At 34.7% G+C, this 22,141-nt stretch overlaps 1 protein-coding gene and 1 long non-coding RNA gene across 2 annotated transcripts in view; one reads left to right on the forward strand and one right to left on the reverse strand.

The window, feature by feature from the left end:
* Window positions 1–1,543: 1,543 nt before the first annotated feature.
* On the forward strand, window positions 1,544–6,467 carry LOC116549301 (transmembrane protein 232-like). The gene is made up of 2 exons (XM_032274796.1): window positions 1,544–1,920; window positions 5,845–6,467. Exons 1-2 carry the CDS (start codon window positions 1,855–1,857, stop codon window positions 6,019–6,021), a joined length of 243 nt encoding a protein of 80 aa, XP_032130687.1. The 5' UTR covers window positions 1,544–1,854; the 3' UTR covers window positions 6,022–6,467.
* A 248-nt stretch (window positions 6,468–6,715) lies between these two features.
* LOC116549302 overlaps window positions 6,716–22,141 on the reverse strand; it is a 235,106-nt gene continuing 219,680 nt past the window's right edge. The window contains exon 3 of the long non-coding RNA XR_004267798.1: window positions 6,716–6,786. This is a non-coding gene — a long non-coding RNA (uncharacterized LOC116549302). The remainder of the gene's footprint in view (window positions 6,787–22,141) is intronic.

The raw sequence follows: 22,141 nt of genomic DNA on the forward strand, positions 1-22,141 counted from the left end.
CTTTCTAGGATCGTATTTTCCTTTAATACAGTACTTTAATAGAATGGCTAAAGGCCCTATTCTGAATGCATTAAGAAGCTCAGTGCTTTTCTGCCACACAATGTTTCTGACTATTGGAGGAACTAAAATGGAGGGCTCCATTTTCCACGCTTGCCTGTCACTTCCATTGTTTCCTTTTGAACTCCTGCCATCAACTCCACTCTCAACGTGTCTCCTGAGATTGCCCTCCATTTGCCATATTGGATACTACTCCACTAAAGCAAGAGTGTTGTATGATAGACTCTTACTGATGACTTGGAAAATAAAGGGTATTAAAGCATATCATAGTTTTCATTTACTCATTTAATAATTCAGCAAATACACAAACATTCATTGACTATCTAGTGCCACTGTGTTGGGTATTGAGGAAACAATGGTAAGAAAATGGGTAAAATCTCCATGATCATGTAGCTCATACTCTAGCAGGAAATCATAAAACTCACACAGCTACATGATAAATGTAAAATTACAAATTGAAGTATAAGGAAAGGAAACGTTCATAGTAGATTGATAGCCATAGTAATGGGCTTGAACTGAGAGCTGAAGTGTGAGTAGGCATTAACCAGTCCCGCAGCAGGGACAGAGAAAGAAGAAAGGCATTAGAGAAAGAAATGACAGCATGTGAAAACAAGCAACAGTGGGCTGGAACAGCATACATTCCAGCAACTGCAAGAAAGCCTCTGCATTAGGGATGCATAGACCCAAGCAAATAAAGGGAAGAAAGATATCTGGAGAAACCAGCCAAAACCACTTTAATAAATGCACAGTCTACTTCGAGCTTTCCTTAAAAATGTAATCTTAATCTTAAAGCTAATGGAAAAATAATGAACAGTTTGATGTAGGAGATTGACATGATCCACTTTGTATTTTGAAAAAAATTCTGGCTACTGTATAGAGACAAGAGTAAAGCAGGTAAGGAATGGTGGATGCAGGAATTCTGAACATGAGGTCTTCGTCCAGGTAAGAGATTATGGTGGCTTGGCCTAGGCAAGTGATGGTGGAGATGAAGCTAATTGGGAAGGTTTGAGAAGACTTTAGTGCAGTGTGGACCAACAGAACGTGATGAAATAAGTGTCAAGAATGTAGAGTACACTGGAATGGAAAAGGCAGAAGCCAGAAAAAAATGAGTTCCAGTCTTAAAAATTGACTAGACTTTTTTGAATATGGAAATTTCTCACTGGCTGCCTCTTTTTAGGCTCTTCCCTAAGACTTTCTCCTGTACGCCCACTTTCCCACCCTCAAAACCACCTTCTGTCACTGTCTTACTACTTTACATATTCGTGGACTCACACAGTTTCTTCATAATAACTTTAATAATACAATAATTATGTGGATAATTTAACACTAAGTCTCCCTTAGTTTGAAGCCCAGCTTTGTTCTGTTAACAATTTCATTGAATTATGCTAGTCTGTCTACCATAATTCCACCCTTAGTAATACGAAGACTTTGGAAATGTATTGAAATCATATCATTTCTCATCATCTCTTAGAGAAAATCTTTATGCTTAGGTTTCCACTAGAACTTCCAGGGTTGTGGAGCTTTGTATGGGGTTGGGCACTTTGATCATCCTATATGTCATGTCCTACCCTCAAAAGTATCACTTTTACTGGCCCAAGATGGCTTACAAAACCTAAAAGCTAACATACTGTAGTCTACACAAAGTAAATACTTCATGTTAACAATGAAGAATCAAAATGCTTCGTAATAAATTATGACTTACAGTTCTATTTCTGGGGAATAGGAATACGTATACCTAATGTTGGATTTGTTCTTGTGCTCTTTTGAAGGAAACATCCTACTGTATCAGAAATTCCCATGGTACCACGTCCAGATTTCTTCACCAAGGCAGATAAAGAGTTGGCAAAAATCATTGACCATCACGTAAGACTGATTTTTTTAACTAGCAGCAAAAGCTTTGTTCTTTAAAGGCACTTTAAATTATAATATGCAGTTCTGAGACTGAAACCTTAATATGTGGAATTTAAAACTAGAGCCACGATTGATTTGCCAAACTGAATCATATCTCACTATGTTATCTATACACCTTAGTGTCTTCATCGGGTTACAGAAAATTTGGCCTTCTGTCATTTGTAAAATACTAGCCTAATCCTGTTTTCTGAATTAGTACTGATTTATTGTGACAAGAGTCTTATATTGAACGCTGAGCACTGATTTCTTCTGCAGTGTAGTTCTAATAACAGAACAGAAATCTTTTGGCTCAATTTTCAGTGACCGTTCTTTACCCTTGACAGATCAGAAAGACTGTTAATCACTTTGTTCTTAGCATAAGTAAAAAAAGCAGTGGCAATACAAGGCCACAGAAGACACTTCAATTCATTGTGCTATATTTAATTGATAATTTTTTTTTACCAAATATCAGTTATTTTATGTCTAGTTCTTTTTAGGAGCAGAATTGAAGTATGAGAGAAAATACTTATTTTTTTTTCTTTAAATAAACTATATAGCGTTTTTAAATAAACTATATAACGTTATGTGCTTAATTTTATTACTAGTAGTTCAATATTATCTATCAGATTGTGATTATATTAATAAGTTTTTCACATTACTTTAAGTAGTAATCTTGTGAAGAGATTATTTTATTTACTGATCACATTAAATAGTTTTTACCACATAGCTAGTAATTAAGCCACTCTAGCAATAGCTATAAGTATTGGGCTTTGAAGACTGACTGATACCTTGAAATCACGAAATAAGAGCAGCAATATCCTATTATTCACTAACAAAATTTTGAGAAACTAATATATGTATAGGCCATCTTCAAAAATTTCAAATGTTTTATAAATTTAAACATCTATATTTTCCTAGTCATTAAGTCAACTAAGTAATGTAGAAGGGATTGTAAGAGATAGCAACTTGCCAACATCACACACACACACACACACACACACACACACACACACACACACACATATACATATATAAATAACCACTTTGGGCTGTCTAGGGCTAAAGAGACAGAGGAAAGTATTATGAATAACAGAGATACAGAGATATCTCCTAAGAGCTGTCCATCCTCTTTTCCTTTTTCTAAGGGTATAAGCATTATCCAAGTAATCACTGCCATGGGCCTGCTTATATTGTAGCTAAAGAAGGATAAAGAAATCCTTTTTGAAAATATGCTTGAAAACTTATAGATCCAAATTGTTTGATGTGTGGCTAGCCTAACGAACTAGTACTTCATAGTATTGATTTTGGAAGGTTTATTGAAGTATCTCTGAATATTATATTTTTTCCATATTCATGTATATACCACTGCTTTTCAGATGGGCATAGCAATAGTGCTTTGTACTTATATTTTACGCTTTGCAAAATGCTCTTACGTTAGTTAATTTAATCCTCAGAACCCTATATAACATTTACCAATAAGAAAAACAAACACTTGTTTACAATTCAGTTACTTGCTCAATGTTTTAAGTAAATGATGGAGTCTATGCACAAAAACAGATTTCCCTACTCTAAATCTAGTTTCCCTTCTACTTTTTCATAGCTGCTCAAGTTCTTGGCTTATAACTCCTAATCAGAATTAGAGATGGGAGGGTGGGATCTCTAATATTGACAAAGAAGAACAAAAGCACATTTCCTTAGCTACAGATATTAATTCTCCTTCTAATCCAACATACTTTTATTGAGGGGTTATCACATGTAGGAAATAGAAAATATACCTCCTTGCTCAGGAGATATTAAGGTACCTTAAACATTGCTAGTATTCCATAGCATGATCACTGAATCACTGAGTGAGTAAGTTGAATAAATCAGTAAATGGTGCCTCCATTTCCCACCAATTTCAAACATATCCATTTTTTTTTTTTTGCATTCTCCTAGCTACCACAACAGACAATAATAATGACAGATAAGGTAAAGAAAATACAATTCTTTACCCAAATTGAACTGTTGTCATGGTCAGCAGAGACAAAAACAAAGTATGCTTTTTCCTAAGCCTAATGAAAAGAAGGAGTTTGACATTATGGTGAATTTCAGCCATTCCAAATTCTAAGAAGGGGGAGAGGCGGAAAAACAGTCTTCTGGACAGTGATGATAAGATGCCCCTTTTTGGCTGCTTTTATATGTATCGATGCTTTTATACATGCTGTTTGTGAAACCAAGAATTCTATTTTACTGGCAGTTCTAAAGAATTAATTCTCTTTTGATTTTTCAGAATTTAAGAAACAAAATCATGAGACCTATTGAAATCTTTCTTTTTTCTTTTTTTTTTCAACTAATGTAACTTTTATTATGAAAAAATTTCAAACAGATACAAATGAAAACAATGGTATAATCACTAACTCACCTCTCCCACATACCAACAACCTGGATTAAATAGATATGCACATTTCATACAGGATAGATTAGTTCTCTTTGTTTACAGATACTGTCATTGTTATACCAACTATAACTTCTACGCTAATAAAATTGATAATTTTCTTAAACAACTAGATTATTTATTATATGAGAAAAATAATGTGTCATAGTTATCATAGAACCTATAGACAAAACCATAGCATGAATTTCAGCCTGTGCCTGAATGTTCTGGACGTTTTGTCTTAAATTTCCATATATTTTATGCAAAACTGGTTCCTGAGAAACCAAACATATGAGTAACAACTGTGTATAAATACAATCTTAAGATAAGTCCAGTTAACTTTTGTATTTCTTGTGTAATTAAAACTTAACTGGGAATAAATAATGGATTTGATACTGTGCTTTTATTTGTCATGTTTACTCTAATATGAATATATTAACATTTTACAAAATTTTACTGTGTTCATCAAAGCTGAGTGACATGCTATGGACTCTGATGCTTAGTTCTGCTTTTTATTATATGAATATCCCATATGACAAATGTTATTTGTGATTCACAGTACTTGTATATATAGTAATCTATAAATTAATTGATAGGTTGCTAATCTCGGACTGATCATTTGTGTATATTCATGACCTGAAGGTGACAAAAACACAGCATTGGCAGTCTTTGGAAAAGACTGAATTGGCAGTCAATATTGGAAAATCCTTAGGAATTTTCAATATTTCATACCAGGAGTCATTCTGCCCCAAATGTTTTACCCAGTGTAAAGTGTTTACTACCTGTTTGCATCATTTCCTCCATCAAATATATTAGAAGTATATATATTTTTTCATGATGATGTTTCACTGATTATTATTACTTACAATACTGTGACTCATTCTTAGGGCTCTTGCCTTCAGATACACTACTATTTACATGACAGCATGGGTTATAAATTGAAAAGCTAAGTGAAAGCAAAATAGAAAAATTATCGTGGCCAATAAGATACACTCTTTAGAGGTGTTTTTATTGGTCTTCTGCATAGTCTGCATTTACCTAATAATTTCATTTTCAGCTTCCTATGGGGAATACTATTAGAGTTTTGGCCTTTCTCTTTAGTTTGTATTTTCTGTATTTTTTCTTTCTGTTTTGCTTTCATTTGGTTCTTCATTGTATAATTCATACTGTCATATAAATACCAATATTGGTGAAGAAAGTAAAACTATTTGGAATGTAGAAATATAAAACCTATAATGTCTTATTTTCAATGTTTTTTTAATCTTTAAATATATTAAGGAAGTTCTATTTTGTGGGACTTACATGCATTCTAATAGGTGACACATATGTTTTACCAGTGAGATAGATAAAAATTTTTTGAGGAATGTCATGGAAAAAACCAAAGAGGATAATTGTATGTAAGAATCTGCATTTTCCGCAGCTAAGCTGATATCCATTTTTTCATGGAAAATCATATGTGGATGACGTTTTCTCTCTGTTAACAGTGGCAGGAAGAGCTGAAGATCCGAAAAGAAGAAGATGCAATATGCAAGGCCCAAGAACTTGAAGATAAGAAGTTAGAAGAGAAAATTCACTTTCAAGAAGTTATGAAGAAAAGAGAAGAGAAACTACATAAGCAAACCAAACCCTATGAGCTTCCTCATAGAAGAGAAGTAGCTTAATTAGAAAAGAAAATGCCACCCCCAAAACTGAGGTCAAAAATACATAGCATGAAAAATACCAAGATAGCTACATAGTAAGAGAACTTTCTTGTAATTAACTTGAGGTATTGTATAGAAGAACTTGTTATCCTGATACAAACTATTTAATAGTTATTTCTTAGTTCTCAATTAATGACCAACTTAATCACACTTGAATGAAGTGATTTCACTAGTCAAAACTTTCCAATACTACATCTAGTATTTTTCTCAATTGACATTTATCTCATTGTACAGCACATGTAATAACTGATTCTCAGAACGCTGATATTCATCAAACAGTTTGATGGAAATTAACTACAAGTTAATTAATAAGTCACCATATAAAAATTGTTTCTTGAAAACAGAATGAACATAAGCTAACACTCCTATAATTACTATTATTCAAATAAAAACATTATGGCATCTTATGTGATTGTCATTTTATAGTCAATTTATTCCAAACCAAACAAACCCTATTTCAGAGATTTAAATACAGAAGGGCCAGTCATTTTAGACTGACTGATCTTTAACCAATGCCAGAGGGGACTCCTGAGAGACAGTGGTTTTACTGTGTTCTGTGAGTTTATAAGAATAAATTTGTATGATCCTAGAAAGTCCAGGAGCAACTGTTGAAGAGATTCATACAAATAGGAGTCATTTTAGAAATGGAACTCACCTCATCTGAAGTTCTGAAACTATGAGTAAGAGTAATCGGGTGGAGTTTTTATGATGTCTTGTATTCCTTTCCTGAAAAATACAAATAATATTCACATCTCAGTTTCACACAGGTGACTTGATGATACTCAAGAGACAAGAACTTTAACAGGGGTGTCAAATTCAAATGACTACCAAGTCAAAAAGATAACATAAATTAGTGAAGCCAGCTAAGGAATACCTATCCCTTCTAAAGAAATTTCCCAGCTGGGCACGGTGGCTCACACCTATAATCCCAGCACTTTGGGAGGCTGAGGCAGGCAGATCATCTGAGGTCAGGAGCTTGAGACCAACCTGACCAACATGGAGAAACCCTGTCTCTACTAAAAAAAGTACAAATTTAGCCGGGCGTGGTAGTGCATGCCTGTAATCTCAGCTACTCAGGAGGCTCAGGCAGGAGAATTGTTTGAACCTGGGAGGTGGAGGTTGTGGTGACCCGAGATCGAGCCACTGCACTCCAGTCTGGGCAACAAGAATGAAACTCTGTCTCAAAAAGAAAAGAAAAGAAATTTCCCACCACTCAGTTACATTCTAAAATGTGTATCAGTATTTTATAATCATCCAGTCTTTCAAGAAGCTTTTAAATGGGACTATTTTTCAAAAGTAGCTAAATACCCAAATGTTGGCAACTAATTTTTTAATAACATATCTTCAAGTTTAGTTTGATACATGGGCCAAAGTATGTGACCTACATTATGTGAATTCAGGTATCAGTCTTCGTTTAAGATGACAATCACATATGGCAGAAAAATCTTGTGTGTAGTTTCCTGTTTTGATTCCCTGTATAGCTAATTCAAACTTATGTTTCTCTTTCCAAACCTTTTGTATTAACCTTGTGTTCTCAAACAGAGACTATGCAGGTTCCTAGAAATACCTTTCAATACACCTTTCCAAATACCTTCATCCATCCATCTTTGCTTTCTTCACTTGTCGAAAAAAAAATAAATCTTTAAAAAACCAGGCTGTCCCCTTTCTCCAAATCTCATCCCTTCCAAAATCTTGTTCCATCAACTATTCACTCTCTCCTCTGAAGTCTTTCCTCATCACTCATTCCTAAATCCATGGAAGTTTCAATTTTCTCCCATTCTTCCATCCAAATTACTCTCTCATTATTGGTTTGTAGCAAGATATAACAACTAAGCTGTAAGTATTAGTAAGGGTACAATGGAGATCTAACTGCTCCTTATAAGAATTTCAACAAATCCTACTGCTTCAGCACCATCTTTATAAAAGAAACCTGATATCTCCAATTTCAGAAACTTTCTAGCATTCTGAGGCATGGTCCTTAAGGCATCCTCACTGCAGACCTAGGTTTATGTTTTCTCTGCTCTGCTTAGCCTATTTCTACTTGTTCATCTTCTTTTTTACTTCCACAATGTTATTAATACTTCCAACGTGCGAATATCTCTTCTTGTGGATTCATGCCTTTTTACAAGTAACCCTTTTTATGTCAGAGTGGTGATTTGGAAGGGAGCTAAACAAATTTTATACACAGATACACGGAGAAAGAAAGAAAAGGGGAGAGAGAGAGATGATTAATCAGAATACACCTTTAATTCTTAAATTATTTTTTAAAATTCTTAACATTTGGCAACATGCATCTCTCATGGTCTTTCTCCTATTTCGCTGATTCTTTCTGCAATATTAGCAAAGACACACTCTAGTTATGCCTTCTGCCAGCTAAGAAACAGTAGGCAAGTTACTGAGCCCATTTTCACTTTTGTTTACTCATTTATAAAATTGACACAATTTATGTAAAGAGTGGTATCAGTTAGAAGCTAATTAGGAAAGAAAACAAACTTGTCAGTCATTTTAACAGAGAATTTAATGTAAGAAATTATCTTCAAAGGTGTTAGAGAACTGAATAAACGGAAAGGGGACATAGCAATAACACAGAAACAATAACTGCAGGAAGCTGCAGCCACATTTGGAGCCACGGAATCAGAGAGAAGAGGTTTGCATTGTGAGACTCTAAGGCATGCAGAAGGCACTTCACACAGCTGAACTCGGACCCCTGATGGGGAGAAATTGCCCAGCTCTTGCTGGTAATTCTGAGGGGGCACAATACAACTAGTTCTGGGAGTGCAGAAAAAAATGAAAACTGTAACAACTTGTATCTTGCTGAAACCACACTATCAGGAAGGGTGGGAAAACTGGAAGAATCAAGTGTTTTCTTCCCTCTCATCCTGAAACTCTTTCTCATGTGCTTCCTGTTTTCTGGCATCACAAAGCAGAGAAAACAAGGGTGGGTTTTGAAATGAAAGACACTAGTTAAATAACTGAACATTGTGTGGCTTAGAACATATCAGACCATACAATAAAAGTTAACTCTCCCTTCTTTTCCTTTGCATCTTAGGCCCTGTTTTCTGCTTATTCTGCAAGATTTCCCAGGGGGGAAAAATGTTTAAAAGAAAGCATCATCTCTTAAGTTGATATAAATGGCTTAAAAATAAACTTTACTAATTTATTTTAATAACTAATCCTTAATTCTTCCAACAAGTTCTTTTAACACAAATTCAATTGAAATTCTTTGTAATTTATGTTTAGTATTCGCTTTGCTTCAAAACTCACAAAGGATTCTATGAGTCACAGACTGGTTTGGGTCCCAGAAAAATTATTTCAGCTACTCTCTTGTTGTTCAGCTTATGATTTCTCAGCCTTAGTTATTTATTTTTCCATTCTTCCCAATGTGAGTTGATAGGAGAAAGACAGAGAAAGAGAAAGATTCTTCATATCTATCTACCTTGCACAGCTTTTAGTCACCTTTAAGTGCCTCTTCTGTTAAAAAGTGTTAACCTATCTCGGGTCTAAATGTCTTCCTATTTAAAACTTATTTTCATGCTGCTTTATCACTTATCCTTATGTTTATTTTGAAAAAATAAACACAAGACTGCCTACATTTATTTAGTATGGATTCTCCATAGATTTCTCTCAGTAACCACCAAAGCAATTTCTCTTTCACACCTGCTGCCTCATTGAGAATACTCATAAAACTTGTTAGGTAGTTTCACTAGAGTATTAGAATACTGGAGTAAATTCTGAGTAACACAAGAATGAACATGATCATTTCTCCCGACATAATTTATTTTTTTAAAAAGGAAAGCAAATGATTTACAGTGGTTTGTGGAGCATAACAAAAAGACATTTAAGGAAGAAAATATGTAAAACAAATATCCTGACTTATGCATTGATAAGTGGGTGTTTGGAGAAAGGGAGCGCACAGAGGTAACAGATGAAAATAACTCACACCAACAGTTTTAGGAAGTCCATAGTGATGTTTAACAATTGTAATTTAAGTAATTGATTCTTGTGTTCCTACCAGTAAAACCTTCCCTGTAACTGTTTACTAGTTAGTTGTTTTCTGAGTGTCCTTTTTCATATTGCTTCTAGTTGAAAACAACAGTTGTATGGTTTTGCTGAACTTGGCTTTCAAATTTCAGTTATCTGATTGGGAATTGCTTTGGGGTCGCTTTCAAACTTTGTCCAACTGCTCGCATACTAAGTGCTCACTTTGGGTCTGCCAGTGATTCTCAATTAAAATCACCATAGGTCTCCTGAAGATTCTTCATTCCGCCTCACATCTTAATTTGCTGAAGTAAAATGAATAAGAACACCCCTATTTGTCTTATTTGTGATTAATTGATGACACTTGTCACCTCCTCTGTGGGCTAAATAATACAAAGGAAGGTAGAGTCATGAAAATCTGTTGTGCCAATGCCTCTGTAGAAAAGACGTGTAGTAACAAATTCAGTCCCCACGGTACTTCTCAACCTCAGGTTGGCCACTGGAGACTAAGTATTTGTAGCCTCCTTGTACTGATTCTAGTTATTTTCTGTGATATACAGAATGCGTTTGGAAACTTATAGCAAAATGCATTTTAAAATATCATCTTCTATAATGTAAATGTATATATCTGTATAGTCTTACAAATTCTGTTGATGACTTGGTTACTTTTCTGCTACACGCATTTTTCATGGTGACATACATTTCAAGGATAATTTGGCTTTAACGTTACTCCTGCTCACTTTCTCCTCCAATCATTTTAGCTAAGGGACCTATTTACATAATACCTAGTACCTTATTTTTTTTCCTGTTTCACTGAAAAGCCAAAATAAAAATAAAATGTCTTTCCAAAACCTTTTTTAGTTGGAGGATCCCTGTGATATCCAACTTTCCAATAAAATTTCCCAAGCTGACTCTATTTCGGAAAGGTGGTGGATCATCTTTTATAAATTAATGAGTAAGGTAAAAGTCAAACATCTCAGAATCACTACTGCAGCTTTTTCATTCATAGACTATTGTCAATCAGTAATGCTTTGAATGTTGCATCAAAACATGAAGAAATAGAAAATCTGGACAAACCAATCTGTTAATCTCTAGCTCCAGATTTTTGCTTGGCTTCCCAATAAAAAACTTCTTAAAAGAAATGACTAGAGGACACATATGGTACAGTTTCTTCCCTAGCATATATTCTCCAACATGATAACTAGGTCCCAAGACTTGTGGCCTTATGGGAAGGTAAGTCTTAAGGAAGAAAAGACTCAACCTATTCCAAGCAGAGACATTGTGGAGGGTGAAAAAAGTTGGTGAGAAAGGTAGATTTAAGGGTGCTTGGTGCCCTCACCCCTTACCTCAGGAGAAGGGGTGTGGTCTAGAAATGTAAATAAGTAAGGAGCCTGAGTCTGACAGGTTAGTCGCATTAGCTCCTGCAAGACTGAGTATCTGTTAAATCACTAGGAGGGATATTGCATGCAAACATTTTCAATGACACATGCAATTGTCACAGTGAGAAGAGAAGCAAAGAAGCAAATGATAGGAGACAAGTCTCTGGTATTAGCACATTCAGACCAAATCGACAGAAATTAGATCTACTTCATTGCACATTATTGCAGAAAGCATACCAGTTCTTCCGTTCTACAGTTAAGGCCAGGGAGGGGTAAGTGAACCTTGGGAAGATTTAAGGACCCAGGCTCCCATCTACTTCCTTTGGCAGGCCAGACCCCTCCCTATAGATCCAAATGGCATATTGGAAAAGAGAATGGAGGGAAGAGGAATATGAAAGCAGTTATCCTAAATAAAGCAAGTTAATATTTCAAAGATCTCTTAATTTGCTAGAATCGAATCATTTTAAGACTGAGTTACTGAGCTTCATCTTGGCCTGGCTCCAAGAAAACCAGCAGAGGGAGCGTCATGAGGAAGAACTGAATGGTTTTCCAAACCTCCAGAAATCAAATTTTCTCTTTATAGTTAAGATGTAATATGAAATTAAATTTGCCTATTTGCAACATATATATGAACTGATATTTCACCATATAGATAGAGATATGTGGTCTAAACTTGTATGCATCAATCTAATATATGTAGTTGCTCATTCAGAAAATATTTGTTCATTGTCTGCTGACCTCCAAATACTCTCTTAGTCACCGGGGATATATCAATGAATCAATGAACAGGACAGAAAATATAATATTGTACATATTAAAAATAATGCACTTGTGTGTGTAAAGCAAAAAAATAAAAATATGATATGATTTCAGGTAAAGACAAGTGAAGAACAAAAATAAAGTAAAAAGACAGTAATAATGGAAAATATGTTTTAGATGGTGGGATCACCAAGAATGACCTAAGGATTTTGACTAAGACCAGAATGAATGGAAAGAGTCATCTGACTTTCAGAGGAAAGAGCACTGCCCAAACTATCAGTAGCAAGTAAAAAATCGATAGGGTAATCATTCATGCTTTTTGCTAAATATTCCTGCTTCTCCCTTCTTTGAGATTCATTGGAGTGTTTTCTGTTTTCTGGCCCCATCGTGTTGTGGTGGGTCATATGGTTGATTCTGGCCAATGATTATGAACAGAAGCTATGTGTGTCACTTCCCGGCTGAAGTATTTACTTGTTGGCTTGACAATTTATAGTGTTTCTTTTATTCCCTATAGAACAATAATTTATTTTCAAAATAGTGAATACCCTCTTACCCTTGGTTCCCTTAATAAAAATGATGGAACTGAGAAGGGAAAACTTTTCTGTTTTAAGTGTTTGAGATTTGAGGAGTTACATATTACTACATGATAACTCAACCTATCCTGATGAAATGGGAGTGAGTTTAGAATGTTCAAAAAAAGGCAAAGAATCCTGTAGAGCTGAAGGAGAGGCCCCAGAGAGATGGAGAGGAGATGAAATTAGAAAGGTAAGTTTGATCCAGATTATACAACAATGGAGACCATACTGTGCCAGGGTTCTCTAGAGGTACAGGACTAATAGATGTATATATGAAAGGGAGTTTATTGAGGAGTACTGGTTCACATGATCACAAAGTGAGGTCCCACAATAGGCCATCTGTAAGTTGAGGAGCCAGGAAGCCAGTCTAAGCCTCAAAACCTCAAAATTAGGGAAGCCAAATGCAGCCTTCAGTCTGTGGCCAAAAGCCTGAAAGCCCCTGAAAAACCACTGGTTTAAGTCTGGGAGTCCAAAAGCTAAAGAACTTGGAGTCTAGGGTTTAAGGACAGGAAGAGTCCAGCATGGGAGAAAGATGGGGGCCAGAAGACTCAGCCAGTCTAGTCCTTCCATGTTCCTCTGCCTGCTTTTATCCTAGCTGCACTGGTAGCTGATTAGATGATGCCCACCGAGACTGAGGGTGGGTCTACTTTCCCAGTCCACTGACTCAAATGTTAATCTCCTTTGGCAACACACTCACAGACACACCTAGAACAATATGTTGCATCCTTCAATCAAGTTGACACTCAATACTAAACATCAGACATGGGTTTCAAGTTAGATTTTTAACTAAGAGTAGTGGAAATTATTGCAAGTTGATGAGGAAACAAGCAACTTTAGCCTAATATATAATGTTTTGAAACTTATGTCTTAAAACTTTTTTAAAAAATTGATATTTAATCTACTGAAAATTTAGTATGCTTTTTTAAGGATCTTAGCACATAAAACTGTGATTTTAGGAGATTAAAATATTTAAACTTAATCCAACACCTTGGAGAAATTATAATATCAAATAAGAATGAGTCTTAGTATCTTTCCATTTGAAACATTTAGAAATTTATGAAACAAAAACCTTTTAAAACCAAGTCAGGGGTCTTAACATTTTCTTGGGAAAAGATGGGTTATAAATTAAAATACACATAATTTAATGCTACAGAAAGTTTCTCTTCTTGTCATTGTTATTCTGATCAAAAAAGAAAAAGCTTAGCTACTTCTTTGCAACTATTGAGTTGAAACACTGGTCTTGATTTTTTTTGTCACATATTCGACATATCAATGGTCATAATTGCTTCAACCCAAGCGAGAAAGGTGGAAATTGAAATAGTGGCATGCTGGAGCTCTCACAATGCCCATGTGCAGGTGTTTCAATGATTTTCATTCACTTTATAGTTGCCATATCAATGGCAAGAAAATTAGGTTTGATTGGATTTGGCAATAGCTTTCCTCTATGATATTTTCAAGGCATAGGATTGTTCAAGGTTGAATTCCCAATTATCCCCTGCTGTAAGAAGCTGGATAAAACAAAGTCTCCAGCATCAAATGTAATTAGCTCTATTGACTTATGTTTTTAATGTAAAAATCATGTTCCTTTTTGGGGAGGATGAACAAATACCACCCTTTCTCACTATACACTAATATCCTTGAAAACTGAGTGGGTTTTTTTGGCAACTTATTTCTGTGTCTCTGAGATCAAAGCACTAAGAAGATGGGGCACAGGATGTAATATGAATGTTATTTTGAAAATATGAAACTAATATTGTGCATTTTATTCTTTCCCTTATATATCATGATTCTTCCTAATAATTTAAATATTACAGTATTCAAATAGAAGGACACCATATTCATAACAGCGTTATTCACAATATCCAAAAGGTAGAAGCAACCCAAGTGTCCCTCAATGGATGAATAGACAAGTACATGTGATATATACATACAATGGAATATTATTCAGCCTTTAAGAAAACACATTCTGATACATGCTACAATACTGAATAAACTTAAGGGCACTATTCTAAGTTAAATAAGACTATTAAGAAAAGACAAATACTCTATGATTCCACTTATATATCTGTAGTTGTCAAATTTATAGAAACAAAAAGCAGAATAGTGGTTTCTGGGGATGGGAGAGGTAAAAATGGAGAATTGTTGTTTCATGTTCTTTTAGTTTTACATAATGAAAATTTCTAGAGATTGCTCAACAGTGTAAATATTCTTGACACTACTGAATTAGATCTTTAAAATGGTTAAAATGCTAAATTTATGTTATGTGTATTCTACCACAATTAAAAATAATAAATAAGATATATTTTGAATAGGAAAATAGGTAACTAATATCCTATCAAAAAGTAGAAAGGAGAAATCCTTATTGGTAGAAAAATAAAGAAAGCATACATCACAAGACATCACATCACTGAACCCCTGGCAAAGAGTGGAAAACAGAAAATAGAATATTGATATGAAAGAGAGCTTCGATGCATGTATCCCTGTTTCCTTTCTGGGAACACATACTGACATAAACATCCAGGAGGGGTATGGGAAGAGCTGGGAGCATCAGGGAGACCAGAGACAAGCTGCCCCTACAGCAAACTAGAGGAAAGTGGGCCTCTAAGAGAGCTCTACATCTTTTTCTTCAGCATGGCACAGGGATATTTTTGCAGCATGCTCAAAGAAGGTGGCTCATTACCTGAGTTCAGGATACTTCTCATTCCCTGTCTAGTATGAGAGGTTCAGGGATGAAGAAGGTCCCACATGCTGACAGGGTTTCAAAAAGGATTCTTAACATAATGTCCTGAGAAACAAATAATACCTACACAGGTCATCTTAGAGAAGCAGAACAGCATTCATGGTAAAGACAGAACGTAGACTCCAAAGTCAGTCTGCCTGGAATTTGATTTCTGTCTTCTCCACATTCAAGCAATGCAAACTCAAACAAATTAATCCACTTCTCTGTACCTCAAGTTCACTTCATGTAATGTGGTAATGATACTACCTACCTCACTGTGTTAAGGATTAGATATGTTTTTACACATGAAAATCCTATCCCAATACCTGACACATAGTTCTCAATAATCATCAGTCATTATTCTTTGCTTTAATTGTTATCAAAAAGGAATATGAGGAGAGCTATCAAATATAGATTTCTCAACACTGCCTTAAAAACGAAGTTGTCCAACTTCAGACAGAAAGCTATAGCTTGTATTTTCTGCCATGCAATTGAATGTGGTTTAGGAAAAAATATTATATCAGTTCTTAGGAGTGAAAAAAGGTAAAGGTAAATGTTTTTTGTACATTGAATGTAATGTAAGTAAATTTTGATCCCACTATAGAAGAGATATTCCTTCAGTATCCTCAAGCTGTGTTCCTGAATCTAACATTTGTGGGAAGTGAGAGAAGGATGCAACTAGAGGCCAAAATACCATATCTAAAAATATTTAAAACATACATTAGGCTAACAATAAACTGTTAAATAAAATATGTTTTAGCCTTTTACTGTGAAAACTATACCTTCACAATGAGTTGGAAGACCAGAATCAAATTTAGAGTGAACACAAAGTTCCACACTGGAACTTGGTGAGGCAGGGAAGCAGGCTGTATTCTAGCCTCTGACCTACCTCCTTTATTCCACAAGTCTCTGTCCTTCGTGAGGCGTAATGCACAAGCATTTTGTCAGCCTACCCTACTCATGATGAAGCTCTATCATATAAACAGACACTCCCTGCCCACTCCTCAGGCCAAGGATACAGACCTCAGCAATGTGGGACTTGACGTATGGTACAGGTGGAGAAGGGGATTGGGTTTTAGTCAGGCACATTCCCTTAGCACAGTAAACTCTTTGCCTCCTAGGGAGAAGACCTTCTTTGCCTTGGCCAGAAGACCAGAGCGGGATTTGCTAGTGTTTGGAGCCCAGAGTAAGAACTCTTGCCTGCTCTATGAGTGACAATGTGCACCAAAAAATGATTCCAAATCTTTCCATTATAGCTAAAGGGCAAAATTATCCAAAGTTAGAGACCATCCCAACCCTGAAAAAAAAAGAATGTGTAGCAAGAGCTAAAGAAACTCAACAGATGGAGGGACAGGAATGACATAGAAAGTTATCTCTAAGAACTTTCTTGAAATCAGGCATTTTGAAAAGAATAAACCTCTTTCAGAAAGAGACTAACTGTGGCAACAGCAACTCAGACTGTGAATGCAGTGACCAGGGATATATCATTTTCCAATGATTCTGAGAATCACATTCATTACATATATAACATCTTGTAACTGAGATGTTTCCCATAATTGATAATGTTTTACAATTACTGTCAGACAAGTGACAGTTTTGGCGTGGCTGTCAGGGCCTGTATGTGCATGAACTTGATCATAGCTATTCACAACCAACCTTAATTAACATGAGTTGTGTGCATTGTTGGCTCCATATAAGTTGTGTTGAATTGCTATTTAAAATGTCTTTAAAAAGATTATACTATAATTTGGCATGAAAAAAGCTAGAAAGACATAGAAACAAATGGCAATGAATAAATTGGATATTAATGAAATAAATGTTCATTACTGGAAGAATACCTGCAACTTCATATTTGTTTGCAAAGTAACAACAAAGTAAATTCTGGAACTTAAAATAAAAATACCCATAAATAGATGAAGCTGTGTAACATGTTGTTGCTGAGTTTATTGGGCAGCTATTGCTACAGTAATGTTGCATAGCACCATCCCAAAACCCCATGGTTTAAAACAACTAATTTATTATTATGCATGCGTCTCCAGGTAAGCTGGGGTTCAACTAGTCTAGGTGGGAGTTATCCAGATGGCTTGGCTTCTCGTGTCTCTGCTATACATGACTCTCATCCTCCACCTGTGATGAGTGGGCTAGCTGGGCATGTTCTTTTGGTGATAGCTGATAACAAAAAAGTGCAAAAAGAACAAGTGAAAAACTGTTGTTCATAATAATCTCTAATGATTCATTGTATTTCAGTGTTCTCAGTTGTTATGTCTCCTTTTTTTTTCCTTGATGTTATTTATATGGTTCTTCTCTCTTTTTTCTGTAAGTCTTATCAAAAGTTTGTGAATTGTGTTTATCCTTTTAAGAAACAAACATTTTGTTTTATTTATTTATTTTTTTGAGACAGGATCTTGCTCTGTCACCCAGGCTGGATTGCAGTGGTGTGACCCCAGCTCACTGCAACCTCCATTTCCTAGATTCAAGCAATTCTCCTGTCTCAGCCACCCCAGTAGCTGGGATTAAAGGCATGTACCACCACACCCAGCTAATTTTTATATTTTTAGTAGAGTCTGGGTTTCATCAGATTGGCCAGGCTGGTATCAAATTTCTGACCTCAAGTGATCCACCCACCTCGGCCTCCCAAAGTTCTGGGATTACAGGCATGAGGCACCACCACTGATCTTGTGTTGTTTTTCAAGTCTCATTTTTCATTTATTTATTATTAATTTCCTTCTACTAATTGGTTTGTTCTTGCCTCTCTAGCTCCTTGAGGTGCATCATTAGGCTGTTAATTTTGAAATCTTTCTATTTTTTTTGATATAGGTGTCTATTGCTGTAAACTTCCTTTTTAGTACAGCTATTGTTGTATCCTATAGATTTTGGTATGTTGATTTCCATTTGCATTTTTTTAATTTAAATTTCCTTCTTAATTCTTTCATTAACCATTGGCCATTCAGGAGCATGTTGTTTAATTTCCAAGGTTGTGTATTTTCCAAGATTCCATCTATAGCTATATCACCCTGAATGCATCTAATTTTGTCTGTATTTTCCAAGGTTCTTCTTGTTTTTTAATGGCTAGTTTTATTCCATTGTGGTCAGAGATAATACTTGATTTAAAAATAAAAAAGTTTCCACAGCTTGTTTTGTGGATTAAGATGTGGTCATTTCTGGAAACTGTTCCATGTGCTGATGAAAAGAAAGTGTATTCTGCAGCAGTTGGATGAAATGTTCTGTAAATGTCAATTAGGCCTATTAGATCTAATGTGTAGTTTAGCTCTGCTGTTTCTTTGTTGTTGTCTGTCTGGATGGTGTGCCTGTTACTGAGACTGGGCTGTTAAAGCCCTTTACTATTATTGTATTGCAGTCTATCTCCCCATTTAGGTCTATTAATGTTGGCTTTATAGATTTGGGATCTTTGGTGTTGAGTGCATATATTTATAATTATGATATCCTCTTGCTAAATTGACCCCTTTATCAATATATAGTGAATTTGTCTCTTTTAAGCATAGATTTATAAGCTATTTTATATGATATGAATGTAGCTACTTCTACTTTTTTTTGTTTCCATTTGCAGGAAATATCTTTTTCTCATCCTTCACTTTTAGTCTACATATGTGGGTTTCTTGAGGCAAGATGTAGTTGGGTCTCGTTTCTTTATCCATTCAGCCAGTCTTTGCCTTTTTATTGGATAATTGAGACATTTACATTCAGTTTTATCATTGATAAGTAAGGAGTTATATAAGGTATATACTTATTACTTATACCAATATGTGTTATATTGATAAGTAATTAGTAACTACTCTCATTTTGTTGCTTGTTTTCTGATGGTTTTGAGACTTTTTCTTATGGTCTTCCTTTGTGGTTATTATCTCTGGTGGTATGTTTTAAATTGTAATTTATACTTTTAGTGAATCTGTTTCACATTTTTGCATTGTGGTTGCCATGAGGCTTACAAAAACATTTTATAAACATAACAAGTTATTTTAAGAGATGGCAACTTATCTTAGAACACGAAAGAATAGAAACAAACAAAGGAAAAAAAATCTACACTTTAACTCCATTTGTTTGCACTACATTTTGATTTTCAGTTTTCTCAATTTACATTCTTAATATTACCTCTCTTAACAGATTGCTGTAACTATTATGTTTTTTATATATTTTGTTTTGTGCTTAATACCAGAGTTATGGGTGAATTACACACCACAAATTTAGTAAGAGGGTATTCTGGGTTTGCTCATTTACTTAATTTTACCAGTGGGTTTATAACTTGAGAAGTATTTTCTTCAGCATTTCTTGCAAGATGAGTCTGGTGGTGCTGAATTCCCTCAGCTTTTGTTTGCCTGTGAAGGACTTTATCTATCCATCATATTTGAATTACAGTTTTTCTGTTTGCAATGTTCTCAGTTTGCAGTATTTTCCTTTGAGCACTACCATATGACTCAGCAATTGGATATTTATTCAAAGGAAGAGAAATCCATATACTAAGGGTACATCTAAACTCTAATGTTTATTGCAGCACTATTCACAATAGCAAAGATACGGAATCAACCTAAATGTCCATTAACAGATGAATATAGGAAATATTATATATATACATACATGTATACCTGAGTCATAAGTCGATGAAAGTTGACTTATATGAGAAAAAATTTAAATATTTTCCATAATTGGCATATCATTTGATAGCTATCTCATATATGTATAAGAGTTCTATTCAATCCATATTGTTACCAATATTTAGATTAATCAGCTATTTGACTGTCTACTAGTTGAATGGTAGGCTAGTTTGCAGTGTTCTGATGAGAAGTCAGTCATAATTCCTGTAGCTGCTTATTTGTATATGTTTCTTTTTTCCCCTCTGTCTGCTTTTAAGATTTTCTCTTTTTTTTTTTTTTTTGGTTTCCAGTAATTGACTACAACAAGCCTATGTGTGTTTTTCTTCTTTCTACTTGTAGTTTGTTAAGCTTTTGAATCAATGTATTGATAATTTTTGGTAAAATGTGTAAAATATAAATTTTGGTTGTCATGTTTAATATATATTTTCTTTTCTTTTCTTCCTTCTCCTTACTGAGCTCCAAATACAAATGTTCTAAATTTCTTGATACAGCAATTCTAAGAAGTTATAGATGGTCTGTTTACTTTTCCCTGCCTTTTTTTTTTTAAACTGTGTCCTTCGGTTTGATGTTTTGTATTGATTCATCTTTGAGTTCATTGAATCTTTTACAATTTACTTTTAGAACCATCAATAAATGTTCATTTTCAAATATTAAAATTTTAACTTTTAGAATTTTAATCCAATTCTTTTTTATTTTACAACTTCCACTTCTCTCCCACAATAGCTCATCTCTAAATCCATTTTTTTCCTATAAATTACTTATTTTTCCTAGTTATCTTTATATTTAATTCTGGACCTGCATAATCTGATACCAGGACATTTCTAACTCAATTTATATTGACTTTTTTTCTTGATAATGGGACATGTTTACCTGCTTCATCACATATCTTCTAATGTTTTATTGTATTATGAATATGGCATATAAAATTTTAATTTGTTTTGCCTCTTTGCCAGTGAATGCAAGCTGCTGCCAGTTTGAAGTTAAGAGAAGATGCTGGCATTCAGAATCTTTATAATCAGATTGAGCCTGTGCTACCTCACAGCGTCGACTTTACCTGTGAGCAGCCCTGCTTCATTTTTGCGTTATCACTACTCTCTTTTTACCATGCTCATATTCCAAAAGAGAGAAAGTTGAGATGCAATTTAAAATATTTTTAGTTCACCTTTGGATTCAACTTTGTCAGGGCTTCAAAACAGAAGCAACACAAGAATATGTTATTTCTTTCTGCTTATCAGCTTCTCTTTCATGGCTGAATTCTTGATAATATTCAGATAGAGAAACTTATTTGACTGAAAAATTTGTTTTTTGCTTGGAGTCTTCCAGATTCAAATATCTCCTGCCATCACTGTGTCATCTAAAGCTTATCTGTTTTCTTTTTAACCCTGCAGCGTCTCTTCACCAACATCAGGCCTATACCTCCACCCACTCATATTCAGACCAGGTGCCGTTCCCCAGGTAGAGAAATTGCCATGGTACTCTAACTAGGAAGCACTTGTTTTTCTCCGGAATTCAGTTCAACAAGGCTTTATTATATCTACTATTCTTTATTAGCCCCTTAGAAAATAAGGTGTACTTATCCATTTTGTCAATTTTGTTGTTTTTTACCATGATTTGAAAATATTTTTCGCTCTCATTCATATAAACTGGAAGGGGAAGCCAGATAAATAATCATCATGGAACTTAAATTTCTATTCATGGTTTTATATTCTTTTCCATAAAAATTCCCCCAGTTTGGCAAATTTTTAGGGCCCACATATCTAGATCTCCCCTGAATAAACTAAAACACTTTATTCAGAGTACAGTTTTTAAAACCAAGCAGACAAGATAGACAAAAGATAAATATTACATGGGATCTGCATAAAATAGTTTTTCTCTCCATTATCTCTTAGTTTTTCCTTCCTACCTTCTATTCCTTTCTCTTTACATAGAAACAGAAATAGAGATGAGGATTAAAGGTCCTAGCAACAGAGTAGGCTCAGAAAGCAAGGATGAAATTATGCCGGAGGCAAGGAATTTGGATGTACATTAGAGAAAGAAAAAACAATTTTGAAGTATACTTGT

Source organism: Sapajus apella, unplaced genomic scaffold (assembly GCF_009761245.1).
Source record: "Sapajus apella isolate SASKATOON/1434 unplaced genomic scaffold, GSC_monkey_1.0 scaffold1, whole genome shotgun sequence".
Taxonomy (NCBI): domain Eukaryota; kingdom Metazoa; phylum Chordata; class Mammalia; order Primates; family Cebidae; genus Sapajus; species Sapajus apella.